The sequence below is a fragment of the Salmo trutta genome, chromosome 32 (assembly GCF_901001165.1).
Source record: "Salmo trutta chromosome 32, fSalTru1.1, whole genome shotgun sequence".
Lineage (NCBI taxonomy): Eukaryota > Metazoa > Chordata > Actinopteri > Salmoniformes > Salmonidae > Salmo > Salmo trutta.
In genome coordinates, this window is record NC_042988.1 from 23959591 (window position 1) to 23976584 (window position 16994).

The 16994-nt window shown below is 47.1% G+C and overlaps 1 protein-coding gene across 5 annotated transcripts in view; it reads right to left on the reverse strand.

Moving 5' to 3' along the window:
* Window positions 1-202: 202 nt before the first annotated feature.
* Window positions 203-16994, reverse strand: part of LOC115171492 (leucine-rich repeat-containing protein 4B-like) — a 28960-nt gene continuing 12168 nt past the window's right edge. For all 5 annotated transcript variants that reach the window (XM_029728364.1, XM_029728362.1, XM_029728366.1 and 2 more), the window contains 2 exons: window positions 4655-5161; window positions 203-2990 (listed from right to left, as the gene is read on the reverse strand). In XM_029728364.1, the coding sequence (XP_029584224.1) occupies window positions 1044-2990; window positions 4655-4900 (2193 nt within the window). In that variant the 5' untranslated portion in view covers window positions 4901-5161 and the 3' untranslated portion in view covers window positions 203-1043. The remainder of the gene's footprint in view (window positions 2991-4654; window positions 5162-16994) is intronic.

Here is a 16994-nt window from a genome sequence, read left to right on the forward strand (position 1 = left end):
CATCTTGTTTCTAGCCAAACAAAGTTTTCATAGTGATGACCGCTTTGACAGCAGTTCATATATTCTTCAGAAGCTGTGGCTATTTAGTCAGAAACTTGGTAAAGATTCTTCATAATTTATTTCTTCGAATGAAAATATATTTATATATAATATGTACTTTCACAGTTTATTTGTATCTTTCGTAGTCCTTTTTGCTATTACATTTTTTTTTTACGACGATTCACTTCATATACCTTCCTCTCCTTTAAAGAGAGTAGCCAGTCAGGTGTGAAAGAGAAAGTGAGATTGAGCCCACTAAGTAAAACACAACCGTTGCGGATATTGTTTCCTCTTCCTACACATTGCTTGTTGTCTGACACTAAACTGTGTTCTGCTCAATGGTTTCCCTTCTGTCCTGTTCCACAGAGTGCGTCTGGGCTGCCCTGTACTGCTCTGACACAGTCCCAAACACTTATCTGCCTACTTCAACAGAGTGACTCAGATCTTATCTCTATATAAACATGGTGACTTGGATTGTATCTGGTAATATACGAGGTGATCTGTATTTAGTTATAACCATGGTGATTCTTATTGTGTCTGAGTATTGAACCTGGTCACCTGATTCAGTCTGGGAATGCTGCTGATGGACATAAAGATTGCAAGGGCTTTTACTTTGGCACAGATATGCGCAAGTTTGGCACATAGTTGTCAATCTCATAATGCACTGTGTATGTGTTAGCTGATAGAATGTTCCTGTCCTTGTGTCGGGCTGTGTGTGTCTGTGTGGGTCTTGGAGTGTCTCAGAAGATGTTAATGCTTGGACGGGTGTTGAGCAGACACAGTAGAGGTGTGAGAACAATCTCTCCTCTCTCTCGCTCTCTCACTCTCTATGCACTAACCATACAAAGCAGTGTCTATGTAATATTTCATATTCTGCCTGCCTACACTTTCTATCGAAATATGGCCATGGGGATAGTACAATCAGATTCCTCTCTCTCCCTCCATCTCCCTGTTTTTCTGTCTCTTCATCTCTCTCTCTTTTTCCATCTGTCTCTCTCTTTCTCTCAGATCTGAGTCTCTTGCACATTCTCCTTGGAGCCACTCTTGAAGAGCAGAGGCTCGATCTGAGGGTTCTGGCCTTTCCCCATGAGCCCCTTCAGAGAGCTGTGGATGCCCAGCTGGGGCAGGGGCACAGGGGAGGGCAGCGAGCCACCCGTGGGGGTGCCACCGCTAGTGGAGGTGGGCCCCTGTGCGCAGGAGTTGGGGATGCTCTGGGTCTGGGAACAAGGGGAGAGGGAGGGGTTGTTGTTGTTGTTGAGGCCCATGCCCAGGCCCATCATCTTGTTGTTGAAGTGGTGGGCCTTGTAGTAGTGGTTGAGGTGCTCCTGTCTGGCCAGGTTGGGCAGGTTGACCATCTCCGGGTGATGCATCCTCAGGCTCTGCCCTCCTCCTACTCCTCCCCCATCCCGAGAGACGGTGCCACCCCCTGAGATGCCGCTCCCGCGTCCACCGGCACCGGCGCCAATCTCGTCCTCCACGTTGATGATCTCGATGGCGCGGGCGGGGCCGTGGTGCTTGTGCAGCTGGTGCTGCTTCCTCAGCTTGTAGAAGACCACCAGCATCACGGCTGCCATGAAGGTAATGGCCACGAAGCAGCCAATGATGATCTTGGTGGTCTTCATCACGTCATCAAGGCCAGAATAGCCCGTCTCGGCAGTGATGGGCACAGTAAAGGTGGGCCGGGTGGCCCTGGACGAGGACAAGGACCAGGCTGACAGGGAGGAGGCGGTGGTAGGGACCCCCCCCCTCCACTGGTGGCCAGACGGAGTAATGACGTATGACTCGTTGTGGCTGTTCATGACGCCCGCGTAGACTGTCGGGCCCTCGTTGGGCTCTACCGTCTCCACGGTGACAGTAGTGAAGTAGCTGACGCCAACGTCGGCGGCAGTGACATTAAGCACGGCGGTTGCCGTGGTGTTGCCAGCCGAGTTGGTCACCATGCAGGTGTACTGACCCGTGTCCCTCAGGGTGACGTTGGTAAAGTTGAGCGTACCGTCGTGCAGCACGGAGATCCGGACCCGGTAGGAGCCGTGGGTCATCAGGGTGCCGTTGGGCGTGAGCCAGTTGACCGAGGTCATGGTGGTGCCCGTGCGACACTTCAGCTCTGCAGCCATGCCCTCGGTAACGTTGAGGTCGGTGGGCGGCTCCACGATGACGGGAGCGTAGCAGGTGAAGTGGCTCTGGTCCAGCTCCCCGATGTACCGGCCCTTCAGGCCGGGGGGAGCGTGACAGCGGGCGCAGCACGTAGTGTTACTGGGCACCGTCTCCTTCAACCACCAGCTGAGCCACAGCACGTCACAGTTGCACACCCAGGGGTTGTGGTTGAGGTGCACCCGCTCCAGCTGGTGCAGCGGGGTGAAGAGGTCATGGGGCAGCGAGTGCAGGGAGTTGTGGGAAAGGTTGAGCTCCTCCAGGTTCTTCAGGTCGTCGAAGGCGTTGCGCTCGATGACCTTCACTTGCGAGTGCATGAGCCACAGCTTACGGAGTGACACCAGGCCCTGGAAGGAGCCAGGCCGGATGATCTCCAGACGGTTCCCAGACAGCTCCAGCTCCTCCAGACGCACCAGGGCCGTCAGGTTGGGGATGTCCTTCAGACCACACATGCCCAGGTTCAGGTAGCGCAGGTTGACCAGGCCCACGAAGGCGGCGTCTGAGATGTAGTCCAGCTTCTTGAGCTCTCCCAGGTCCAGCCGGCGCAGCGAGGGCACGCGGTGGAAGGCGTAGCCCGGCAGCGTCTCGATGGGGTTGTTCCGTAACCACAGCTCCCGCAGCTTGCTGAGGTACTCGAAGGCCTGTGAGGGGACCAGGGTGAGGCGGTTGTCGAACAGCTCCAGCGTATTGAGGTTGGGCAGGCCATTGAATGCTCCCACCTCAATCTGACTGATTTTGTTCTTAGACAGCTGCAGGATCTCAAGGTGCCTCAAGTGCTTGAAGGTGTCTGACTTGATAACCTGGTGGGGAGAGAGGGAGAGGGAGAATGTTAATATCTCACAACATGAAGAGTGACTAGACTGTGTAAACAGGGTGCAGCTCCAGTGGCTGTGACAGCTGGGTAGAGTGTGAAAGCAATAGCACAGGTGTGAATGCAGGGACACTATCAGAACATTACCATAATGTTTTACAAACATGAACATCAACTCAAATCTTACAGCGAGAGAAAACAAAAACTTCAAATCACTGATATGAGCCAAATTAAAATTCACAACACTACAAAAAAATGATGAACATAGAGGCTGAAATGATTAATTGTGGTGTATCCGTTTTGGTAAATGAACAGACAAGAGACATGGTTGTTTTTCTCAGAGAGAAGATGCTTGCTGGTGCACTTGGACTGGGTGGGCCCCTGGACACCCCACACCAGTATCTGGGCTGTCCAAACGGAGCTCATTTGGCCAGGCATCAGACACACAGCTAGTGAGCAGGACTAAAATCCCTTTAAATCTATTTGAATTGTTTTATTTAACCTTTATTTAACTAGGCAAGTCATCTATGGCTGTGTGAGATATGTGTGGGCAATGCTCTCAGTGAGGGAGGCAGTGAGAAGCTCCTGGAGACAGGCCACTGCATCCTCCTTATGTGGAGCAGGAGGGGGGAGGGTGATAGGGAGGGTGGGGGTGTTTAAGAGGGGAGTGGGAGCTGTCAAAGCTTTACTCTCAGGGTACTTGGGGGAGAGAAGAGAAGAAATAAGCCAGAGAATCTAGGATGCCTCCAGGTGTTACAATATTTTTAGATTTTTAATCATTTCAAGTGGGGCTTCGGGATACAACAAATCCAATCAGAATCCGTTGGCTAAGAGGGAAGTGTAATGAATAGTGTTATTATTTCTTTATTTTATATTTTAACAAGCTGCATCTCTTTAACTCCGTAAGACCAAAGCATGAGGGTTGATGTTCCCTTCTCCTTCTGTAGCCAACATATACAGTTCAATCATGTGCCTCTCTGAGTGAGATAGAATGGCTGTTTGTCCACTTCCTCTCTCTGCAGTCACTTTACTGATTTACCACAAACTTTGCCAAAACTAATGAGCATTAGCCTAAAACACTCTGTATCCAAATTCACAAATGGACTTAGCGTATTCAGCAACCTCGTGTCTGTGAAGTTGTCTAGACATTTCTAGAGTGCAGCACATTTCTGAGCGCAAAGTTCCTAAATACATAAACTGAAAACAGCAGGAATATGTATTCTATTACACGGCTGACATGCTGAGGAAGTTGACATTGGGAAGCTGAGGTTAAATGGAGTGTCCCAGTGCAGCTGTAAAACCACAACTACCTTGTGGTTCTGACATACAATCTGCTAACACATGTGTTCCTGCTTTTTTGCTGTTTGCTGTGTTACTGTTTGATTTCCATATTAACATGACCTCCCATTTGAATTGCAAAACGGTTGGGGAACACTTGTAGAACACAGGCATTATTCCATGGTTATTATGAGTGAATGACAGGTAATTACATTGAAACAAGTATATAAAAACAGGAATTTACATAATGATTACCAACATACAGTACACGCACACGCACACACTCATGCATGGGCATGCACGCACACAAACACACAGACAGTCAAACAAAACAAATTAACATAGTGGATAATGCTCAGTACAGTCCATATTTACCTCTATTGAATTCTCTTGCAGGTTGAGGTATCGTGTGTTGACTGATATGCTCTCAGGCACCCCATCCAGACCCTGTCTTGTACAGATGACTCGACTGGCCTGATTGGAGCAGCTGCAATGGGTGGGGCAGGGGGAGGCAGCCCCTACAAATTCTGGCCCAGACAGGAGGAGCCGCAGTAGCAGCTGGACCAATAGGAGGAGGAGGGGGGAGGGGCAGGGAAGGCAGGTCACCGTGGTGATTCGCATGGCAACTGGGACATGACCCTGCCCTTTCTCCGAAGATGTTGATCCCAAGATGATGGATTCCTCAACCAGGTTGACTTTGCTTAGTTTCTCCAGTGGCAATTTGTTCCTTTTAATGTTTCATTTTTAAAGGTGTTTTATCTTCCGTCTATCTCTGTTTTTTCCAGGGCGGTTTAACAGAAATATGTGCATAAACAGATGTTACTCCTTTTTTTCTGTCGTCTAGGGATTTGAGTGGGGCCTTTGAGAAGAATCCACGAGTTACTGTGAAAGAGAGAGAGAGAACACAGATATTAGAAATAGTACAGTATATCATGCTCCTCCAATTGTTTAGAAACATTTACACTGAGCAAAACTAATGGAAAATAAAATATTCTTCCAGGTATACGTTATTCTGAAAGAACTGTGTCATTGCTCATTAGTAAAGGTCAAGTCTTACAGCAAATCACTATAGTGAACAGCAGTGTCATTATACAACAGACATCTTTACAATATTGCAACTCTGGATCATACATTTCAGGTTACTGTCCACCCTTGGAATGAAAAGTAATATTGTAATCCTAACACTCATGACTATGTTATTCATGAATTGATTCTACAGTGTATGCACTCACACGTTCAAGACAACAGTTCTCAAGACGACAGTACAATACCAATAACATTGTTTAAACCAGTAGTTCTGAAAGTGAAGCTCACAAGCCAAAAGTGGTCCCCAAAAATTGCGTACTACGTCACATACTGTTTGAGCAGATATGTGCACTATGTCATTGCTCTCTCTCTCTCTGTGTGTGTGTACCTTTTGCTAGCTGTCACTCAAATGGCGAAGGGCTGAAGCTCCTTGGCTATAACTCGAATTTCTAGGGGGCTGGCCCACAAGGGGGAAAATGTAGGGAAATGGCACAGCACAGCTTTCAAACTAGGGATTTCGTGGCTAATTAAGGTAAGACAGTAATTCTGCTCATATATTATGCATATATGAACTACACATTGACACATCAAGCCCAAAGCTGGAGATTTAAAAAAAATACTTAGTAGTCGCCAAAGTTCCGGAGCATGTCTTTAAATCCCAGTGTCCAAACACTGAGCTGTGACTTCAACCCAAATCCTCTCTCTATTAGCATTGCACTGGTATTGGGTTGACAGTACTAATTCTATTTCCATACTGGCTCTGCATTACATGCTCTAGGGGCCACAGAATGGTGGTGAAGGGTGCAGTCTTCCTTAACACTGATAGATGGTTAACTCTACCCAGGCTCCTGGAGCCAGCGAAGGAGAATTGCTCTCTCTCTGCAGGTCATTTAGACCTGAATAACCTTAAATAAGGGCATACAGCTATACAGCCCACTATTATTAATGATGATGGCTGTAATGATGGGACTCAGACACACAAATACATTTCACACGCTTGGCATTCACACTTGGCTCAGGGTAAAAAACAAGAGGAGAGATTGAGAGAGAGAAAGGGAGAGAGAGGGATTATTAATCTGATAGATGACTGTACAGCTGAAGGGAGAGAAGGGAATTATCAACACTACAGTAATAGATTAATACTGAACAGTTGCAGAGAGGCAATGGGAGAGGAGAGGGGGGTGAAAGAGAGAGAAGAGAGCGAGGGAGAGAGAGAAAGAACAAGAGGTTGGGCAAAGTGGGAGATGGAGATAGTGAAACAGAGAGAGAGATGAGAGAGAGGGGTAGAGAAATAACAAGAGATTGGGGAGAGAGGGAGAGAAGGCAAGAGAGAGAGAGCAAGAGATTGGGGATAGAGGGAGAAAGAGAGGGAGATAAAGATAGATGGATGGAGTAGAGGGAGTGAGAGGGATGCTAGAGGGACAGACGCAGAGGAGAGAGAGAGAGGGGGGTAGAGAAAGAACAAGATATTGGGGATAGAGGGAGATAAAGATAGATGGATGGAGTAGAGGGAGTGAGAGGGACGCTAGAGGGACAGACGCAGAGGAGAGAGAGAAATAGTTGGGGGAATGAAAAAGAGAATGGCCGTAGAGAGAGGAAAAGATGGAGTAAGAAAAAATTAAGATTAAAAAGTAGGAGGGAAAAATAGATAGATAGATGGATAGAGGGAGGGATAGAGATGGGAAAGACTCAATAGAGAGATGAATTTAAAGTATACAGAGATGGAGGGAGGGGAACAACAACAGAGATGCACATAAAACAGAGAGAGCAATGGAGAGATGGAGGGGAAACAGCACCTTGACCATGTTCTGTTATAATCTCCACCCGGCACAGCCAGAAGAGGACTGGCCACCCCTCATAGCCTGGTTCCTCTCTAGGTTTCTTCCTAGGTTTTTGGCCTTTCTAGGGAGTTTTTCCTAGGGAGTTTTTCCTAGCCACCGTGCCTCTTTCACATGCATTGCTTGCTGTTTGGGGTTTTAGGCTGGGTTTCTGTACAGCACTTTGAGATTTCAGCTGATATATGAAGGGCTATATAAATAAATTTGATTTGATTTGATTTGATTTGAAAGACAATACAGAAGAATGAATAAAAAAGATGGAGATAGGTGCACAGAAGAGATTTCACTCACTGAACGGTAGATGAGTAGGGAAAGAGAGAAGGAGCAAAAGAGGGGTGAGATTGATCAATAATTTCTACGCAGAGTGCAATGACATTAAAACACACACAAGGACACCGTGATAAATCATATCTCCAGCACCATCTCTGTGTGATAGAAGTGAACAGGACACAGGTCCGGTCCTGACCTGCTGCTGCTGGGACAGTCACAGTTCTAGACCAGAACCAGTAGGATACTGGGACAGTCACAGCTCTAGACCAGAACCAGTAGGGTACTGGGACAGTCACAGCTCTAGACCAGAACCAGTAGGATACTGGGACAGTCACAGCTCTAGACCAGAACCAGTAGGATACTGGGACAGTCACAGCTCTAGACCAGAACCAGTAGTCACTATGGACATAACACTGGACCCTTATATGGCAAGCTTCTCACAATGTTAAATACAGATAAAACGACACTGGCATGACAAGGAATGGCAAGGAGTGGGATGTTAGCGCAAACAGACTGATAAACCCAGGCTACCTCAGATTTGGTACCTCCCTGCGTTTGCGTGAAACTTTGAGGCAAATCTCTTAGAAGCATACCTCCACATCATATGCTGTGACATCATCATATACACCATGACAGTTTCATTTAAATATTGTCTTTCAGTGCCAATCTCACAGGGGGAAAGAATCATTTAAATCTGGATTTAATGTTCTGAAAAACGAATCCCCGTTGTTTTTCTTCTCTATCGTGGCTATTATGTGCATCCCAGCATATGTAACATAACAACAGACTGCAGGCATTACCCTTGAAATGACAGCCACCTCTATGTTTAATTTTAGCCACCATTAGGACTGATGTGTAAGTACGGCAGTTATTTTGGGGAGACGACAGCTGATCCAAATCAAAGGCAGCCAAGGGAGATGGGATGAGATGTGAGGCTGAGAGAGAGATGCAGGCTGAGATAGTTTGGTTGGTTAGTGGAGAGTGGAGCAGAGTCCATCGAGGAACTGGAAGTAGTTGGAGTTGGCGTCTGCTTCACTGTTGTCGAACCGCTGTCACCATCAACATTTTAGTGGCCTCTGCCTGTCTCCATCTCTCTCTAGGTCACTCTCTTTCTGCTCTCTCTCTCCCTCTCCCTCCTATTTTTCTCTCCTCTCTCCCCATATGTTGCTGCTGTGTCCAGTGGCGGTGGAAATACTGCATTGACCTCTCAGTTTGATGAACGATTAACCTGCTACACTGACACATATTAACCCTTTGATCTCGGTTCTCTGTCTGCCTCGCAGGAGACCACTGTCGCTTCAATCCTCCCCGTTTTCTCACTTTCTCTCCAATCGAAACCTTAACAAGGAGAGTAACCATGGTTACCTATTCACCACACTCTGCCCCTTTCTCACTCTCTCTTCAGCTGTATCCCACCCTTTCCACATGCCCCTCCCCTCTGCCACTCATTAAAAAAAATTTTTTTAAAGGTAGACACAGGCACACCCATAATCACATATTCAGAAAGAAAGATACTAACACTTAGACAGATAGCCAGTCAGTCAGACACACAGACACACAGTCAGTCAGACACACAGACACACAGACAGACAGACAGACAGACAGACAGACAGACAGACAGACAGACAGACAGACAGACAGACAGACAGACAGACAGACAGACAGACAGACAGACAGACAGACAGACAGACAGACAGACAGACAGACAGACAGACAGACAGACAGACAGACAGTTTGGAACTGGGAGCCAGCCATCAATAATGAGTGTTCAGACACCAAGATGTCCGCTCAGTAGACAGAGCCCAGGCACCCAGTAGACAGACAGAGCTCCTATCTATTCTACTATCTGTATGTAGAGAGGAGACCCCTGACCTATCTGATCAGACTGACACCTAGGGCTCCGTTCAATCTGGATCACTGAAGCGTTACAGATTGCCCAATAGAAATGTTAAGGTCCTTTTGATTGAGCCGACACATGCAGCGTTTACCATGAATGCAGTCTCTGTTAACGCGGGAACATTGCCTTTACATTTCAATCACGCTGTAACGCTGTCCGCGACACAGATTGAATAGAGACCCTGGCCAGGGTTAGAACATAACACACAAGACGGTGACAGATCACAGGCCGTCTTCTTCTTCACATGTAAACGCTATCTAATGACGTCTCCTGTTACCAACAACAAGTTCAATGTTTACAAACTCATTTTCAAGAGCTCGAGTATCATGAAACTGATGAAAGTTACTGCAGAGAGGTCTATCGTTTCCCCGCCCTCCTGCCTAACTTCCACAGTGAGCCCGCTCTCTGTTATCATGTGATCTACACTGAACAGCTCACAGCGGAGAACTGTAAGATATGATAAATCAGCACTAATATGATTACCCCGTGTGTCTGCTGGTTAACATTGGCTGTTTTTTTACTCTCCGCACTACAAGAGTCCCCAGCCCACAATCTCTCTCTGTTTATCCCTTCTAGAGGAAAAGCAGCTCATGCAGGATAATAGTCAGAAGCCAACCCCAAAATAAAACCATGCCACCAAAGAAAAACTAAATCCCTTGATACAGTATTTATTTGAAACAACTATGTAGAGAACATTTCAAATGCTGTAACTTTAAGCTACTGATTTGTTGTCAGATATTAGCAGCAGTCTTCTTGTTTTGTCTCTACAGCAGTTCTCAGCCATAGAGGTGCTTGGTTCACGTTATTCTACATATTAAACTTCTGTGTAATCCAATAGAATGACTACACACAATCTAGCCTAAAATGTTGGGCTGATGTAGTCATCCTGCTTCATTTTACTCTCACAGTAGACAACTCACTGGGTAGTCTACCAGACCCCAAGCATACTCTATACAGAGGCACTTGTAAATGTTTAAAGCATTTGAATAACAGCCAAGTGAAATTCACTCTGGGACCAAAGACCAGGAGCTTTTACATAAATGAAAAGGAGAATACTGCATCATGACACAGTCCCCGATTTAATGGAAAACAAAAAAATGGTTTTATTCTGCAGGAGGAACACAGTCACGCACAGACTAGTGGACGGAAACCAACGGAAAACACAGTCTATTATTTTCTACTGAGCCAGTTACTCCATGTTCACATTCTTATCTATTATTATTTCTTATTGTTGTCACATTGTCCAGAAGGAACCTGCAAGTCAGCATTTTGTTGGACAGTGAACATGTGTATTCTGTACATACTGTCTGACTAATACAACTTCAAACTTGAAAAAAAACACACACATACACACAGACACAGACACACACACACACACTGTCTGTGTGACTGAACACCTTTTCAATAGGCAAAACAAAGCTACACCTGTATGCCACTGTCTTGCTGACCTGGGTACACTGAGAGGAAGCCTATAGGAAGCCTCCTCCACCTTCACCCCTACCCCGATACACCTCTACCTGCACCCCAACCCTACTACTCCTCCTCCTTCACCCCTACCCTGATACGCCTCCACCTGCACCCCAACCCTACCACTCCTCCACCCCTCCTTCACCCCTACCCTGATACGCCTCCACCTGCACCCCAACCCTACCACTCCTCCACTCCTCCTTCACCCCTACCCTGATACGCCTCCCCCTGCACCCCAACCCTACCACTCCTCCACCCCTCCTTCACCCCTACCCCGATACACCTCCACCTGCACCCCAACCCTATCACTCCTCCTTCCCCCCTACTCTGATACACCTCCACCGGCACCCCAACACTACCACTCCTCCTTCACCCCTACCCTGATACGCCTCCACCTGCACCCCAACCCTACCACTCCTCCACCCCTCCTTCACCCCTACCCTGATACGCCTCCCCCTGCACCCCAACCCTACCACTCCTCCACCCCTCCTTCACCCCTCCACCTGCACCACTTCTCCACCCTTACCCTGAAATGTCTCCATGTCACGTGTGCTCCATCTCCGGCCTCTAGGTCACCAGGCTGCTCGTTAGGGCGCACACCTGTCACCAGTGTTACACGCATAATGACACTCACCTGGACTCCATCACCTCCTTGATTACCTGCCCTTTATATGTCACTCCCTTTGGTTTCATCCCCAGTCGTCATTGTTTCTGTTTCATGTCGGTGCTCTGTTCGTTGTTTTGTTCATTTATTTATTAAATGTATTCACTCCCTGAATTTGCTTCCCCGACTCTCAGTGTACATCGTTACACTCCACCCCAACTCTCCTCCACCCCTACCCTTACACACCCCCTCCCTACCCGGATACACCTCCACCCCAACTCTCCTCCATCCCTACCCTGATACACCTCCACCCCTACCCTGATACACCTCCAGCCCTACCCTGATCCACCTCCATCCCTACCCTGATACACCTCCACCCCTACCCTGATACACCTCCACCCCAACTCTCCTCCATCCCTACCCTGATACACCTCCACCCCTACCCTGATACACCTCCACCCCAACTCTCCTCCATCCCTACCCTGATACACCTCCACCCCAACTCTCCTCCTCCCTACCCTGATACACCTCTCCCTACCCTGATACACCTCCAACCCTACCCTGATACACCTCCACCCCAACTCCCCCCCAATCCCTACCCTGATACACCTCCACCCCTACCCTGATTTCCTCCACCCCTACCCTGATACACCTCCACCCCAACTCTCCTCCACCCCTACCCTGATACACCTCCACCCCAACTCTCCTCCTCCCTACCCTGATACACCTCCACCTCTACCCTGATACACCTTCAGCCCAACTCTCCACCCTACCTTGATATACCTCTACCCTGATACACCTCCAACCCTACCCTGACCCGCCTCCACCACTAAACTTATACACCTCCACCTCAACTCTCCTCCAACCCTACCCTGATACGGCTCTACCCCTACCCTGATACACCTTCACCTCCACTCTCCTCAACCCCTACCCTGATACACCTCCATCCCTACCCTGATACACCTTCACCTCCACTCTCCTCAACCCCTACCCTGATACACCTCCATCCCTACCCTGATACACCTTCACCTCCACTCTCCTCCATCCCTACCCTGATACACCTCCATCCCTACCCTGATACACCTCCACCTCAACTCTCCTCTACCTCCACCCTGATAACACTCCACCCCAACTCTCCTCCAACCCTACCCTGATACATCTCCCCCCTACCCTGATATGCCTCCACCTCCACTCTGCTCCCCCCTACCCTGATTCACCTCCACCTCCACTCTCCTCCTCCCCTGATACACCTCCAACTCAACTCTTCCCCAACCCTACCCTGATACTCCTCCAATCCAACTCTCCTTCAATTCTACCCTGATCCATCTCACTCCTACCCTGATATGCCTCTACCTCCACTCTGCTCCAACCCTACCCTGATACGCCTCCACCTCAACTCTGCTCAACCCCTACCCTTACCCTGATACACCTCCACCCCAACTCTCCTCCAACCCTACCCTGATACACCTCCAACCCTACCCTGATATGCCTCCACCCCAACTCTCCTCCATCTCTACCCTGATACACCTTACACACCCAGTGTAATCCGCAGGAGGTGCACTGGCCTTGTTGTTGAATGACAGCTGACAGCTCACATGCCCACACACACACACACACACACACACACACACACACTGACACATAATTCAGGGTGTGCTGTAAGCAGCATGACTAATAGTGTGCTAACTTCCTGCTTTGTGTTGGCTCAGTAATACCTGATTTATGTGGATCTCAGGGGAGGAAGCCCCCAGGTTATTGAAATATTGTGCGCAGGGTTCGAGTGGGGATGTTAGTAAAGGGAAATCAATGGTGACAGTCAATACCCTACCTGGGCTAAAGGCACAGGAGGACAGGAGAGGATTGTGCCAGTCAGCTACCAGATTCAGCTGAAAACACTACTATTGTGCTGCATATTGATTTCAACCATCATCCCGCATTTTTTACACACACAGGTTTCTATAAAGCACATGTTTGTATGTCAGAGAAAACATCTGTTTTTGACGGTTGGTAATCCATATTAAGCAAATTACGATACAACATAATGTATCATAAGTCATTGAATAAATATTGCAGAGTTCTCGATTTATAAATGATGAAACAAACCTTAACACCTTCAAAATAGCCGGGATAAATTGTAAAGCAAGACCTTATTTGTTGAGACTTAGCACTACACATTCACTGGACTTCACACACACACATTCACTCTATACATAGACACATCAAGCAGTCTCTCTCAATGCACACACAGTCTGTGGGCTTCATTAGAATTCAGGATGCAAAGTGAAGGCCTGATCTATTCAGAATTGCTCATACAGGACAGAGAGAGAGAGAGAGAGAGAGAGAGAGAGAGAGAGAGAGAGAGAGAGAGAGAGAGCTAGCCCTCCTCCCCTTCAGAGAGAGGGACATGAGCAGCAGATTAAAAGTCAGTGTGTTCATCACCCTTCTAAAGCACTCCCATTAGCACACATTACATTACCTTCCCCACATGTTCAAATCCCTCACTGCAAGCTTCATACGACTCATCATTGCATGCCGGGATGAAAGACCTTTTAATGTTAACATCTTAACTCTAACATTCACTAGATGCCTTCAAAAAGTATTCATACCCCTTAATTTATTCCACATTCTGTTGTGTTACCGCCTGAATTCGAAAATTCTAAAATCTTGCCCACCTACACCCACTAATCCATAATGACAAAGTGAAAACATGTTTTTAGAAATTTTTGCAAATGTATTGAAAATGAAATACAGACATATCTAATTTACAAAAGTGTTCATACCCCTGAGTAAATGTAGAAGCACCTTTGGCAATTAAAGCTTTGAGTCCTCTTGGGTATGTCTGTATCAGCTTTGAGTCCTCTTGGGTATGTCTGTATCAGCTTTGAGCCCTCTTGGGTATGTCTGTATCAGCTTTGAGCCCTCTTGGGTATGTCTGTATCAGCTTTGAGCCCTCTTGGGTATGTCTGTATCAGCTTTGAGCCCTCTTGGGTATGTCTGTATCAGCTTTGAGTCCTCTTGGGTATGTCTGTATCAGCTTTGAGTCCTCTTGGGTATGTCTGTATCAGCTTTGAGCCCTCTTGGGTATGTCTGTATCAGCTTTGAGTCCTCTTGGGTATGTCTGTATCAGCTTTGAGCCCTCTTGGGTATGTCTGTATCAGCTTTGAGTCCTCTTGGGTATGTCTGTATCAGCTTTGAGCCCTCTTGGGTATGTCTGTATCAGCTTTGAGTCCTCTTGGGTATGTCTGTATCAGCTTTGAGCCCTCTTGGGTATGTCTGTATCAGCTTTGAGTCCTCTTGGGTATGTCTGTATCAGCTTTGAGTCCTCTTGGGTATGTCTGTATCAGCTTTGAGCCCTCTTGGGTATGTCTGTATCAGCTTTGAGTCCTCTTGGGTATGTCTGTATCAGCTTTGAGTCCTCTTGGGTATGTCTGTATCAGCTTTGAGCCCTCTTGGGTATGTCTGTATCAGCTTTGAGCCCTCTTGGGTATGTCTGTATCAGCTTTGAGTCCTCTTGGGTATGTCTGTATCAGCTTTGAGCCCTCTTGGGTATGTCTGTATCAGCTTTGAGCCCTCTTGGGTATGTCTGTATCAGCTTTGAGCCCTCTTGGGTATGTCTGTATCAGCTTTGAGCCCTCTTGGGTATGTCTGTATCAGCTTTGAGTCATCTTGGGTATGTCTGTATCAGCTTTGCACATCTGGATTTGGGGATTTTCTCCCATTCTTCGTTGCAGATGTCTTTCCACAGATTTTCAATGGGATTTAAGTCTGGGCTTTGGCTGGGCCACTCAAGGACTTTCAGATTCTTGTTCTGAAGCCATTCCAGCGTTGCTTTGGCTGTATGCTTGGGGTCCTTCTCCTGTTGTAACATAAATCTTCGCCCCAGTCTATGGTCGTTTGCACTCTGAAGCACGCTAGAAATTGTTTTATACCCTTCCCCAGATATATACCTCGTCACAATTCTATTTTGGAGAAGTACGGACAGTTCCTTGGACTTCATGGTATTAAGGATTTTCCTGTATTTGGCTCCATTCATTGTTCCCTCTATCCTTACCGGTCTCCCTGGCGATGAAAAGCATCCCCGTAGCATGATGCTGCTACCTGTCACGTCGGTTGAAAGGAGAGGACCAAGGAGCAGCGTGGTGAGCGTACATATTCTTTTTATTAGAAAAGACGGTGAACAAAACAATAAACACTACCCAACAAACCGTGAAGCTTAAGGCTATGTGCCATAAACAAAGTCAACTTCCCACAACACAAGGAGGGAAAGGGCTACCTAAGTATGGTTCCCAATCAGAGACAACGATAGAAAGCTGTCCCTGATTGAGAACCATACCCGGCCAAAACAGAAAATAAAGAACATAGAAAAAGGAGCATAGAAAGCCCACCCTAGTCTACCCAAAATAGAGAATCAAAAACCTCTCTATGACCAGGGCGTGACACCACCACCATGCTTCAAGGTAGGAATGGTGTTATATGAGCTGTGCCTTGCTTTCTCCAGACATAGCGCTTTGCATTCAGGCCAAAGAGTTACGTTTTTCTCTTATTAGACCACACAATCTTTTGCCTTATGCTATCAGTGTTTCACATGCCTTTTTGCAAATCCAGGCATGCTCTCATGTGCCTTTTTCTCAGAAGTGGCTTCAGTCTGGCCACACTCCCATAAAGCCCAGATTGGTGAAGTGCTGTACAGACTGTTGTCCTTCTGGCAGGTTCTTCCATCTCAGCCAAGGAACTCTGTAGTTCTGTCAGAGAGGTCCTTCTGGTCCGGTTGCTCAGTTTGGTCAGACGGCCAGCTATAAGAAGTCCCCCACCCCCCAATGATGGAGACCACTGTGCTCTTGGAAACTTTCAACACTCTACAAATTGTTGTATACCCTTCCCCAGCTATGTGCCTCATCACAATCTTGGAGATGTACAGACAGTTCCTTGGACTTCATGGTATATATTCTGCTCTGACATGCACTGTCAACTGTGGGACCTTAGAGAGGTGTGTTTCTTTATAAATCATGTCCAAACAATTGAATTGGCCACAGGTGGACTCCAATCAAGTTGTAGTGACATGCTGGTCATTTATGAACATTTTTATGAACATTTTAACATCTTGACCATGTTCTGTTATAATATCCACCCGGCACAGCCAGAAGAGGACTGGCCACCCCTCATAGCCTGGTTCCTCTCTAGGTTTCTTCCTAGGTTTTTGGCCTTTCTAGGGAGTTTTTCCTAGGGAGTTTTTCCTAGCCACCGTGCCTCTTTCACATGCATTGCTTGCTGTTTGGGGTTTTAGGCTGGGTTTCTGTACAGCACTTTGAGATTTCAGCTGATATACGAAGGGCTATATAAATAAATTTGATTTGATTTGATCTCAAGGATGATCAAAGGACATTGGATGCACCTGAACTCAATTTGGAGTGTCATAGCAAAGGGGTGTGAATGCTTGAAATTAGATATTTCTGTATTTCATTTTCAATAAATTAGGTGAACCAACGTTCCTCTTCAAATTATTACTGTCCGCTCTGTTCCGGAGCCTTAGTTGCGAGATGCCAATTTTGTGAACAATTAATCTGTATTTAAGGGTGTTAAGCATGTTGATACAGTCAATTCCTGTGCACTGAG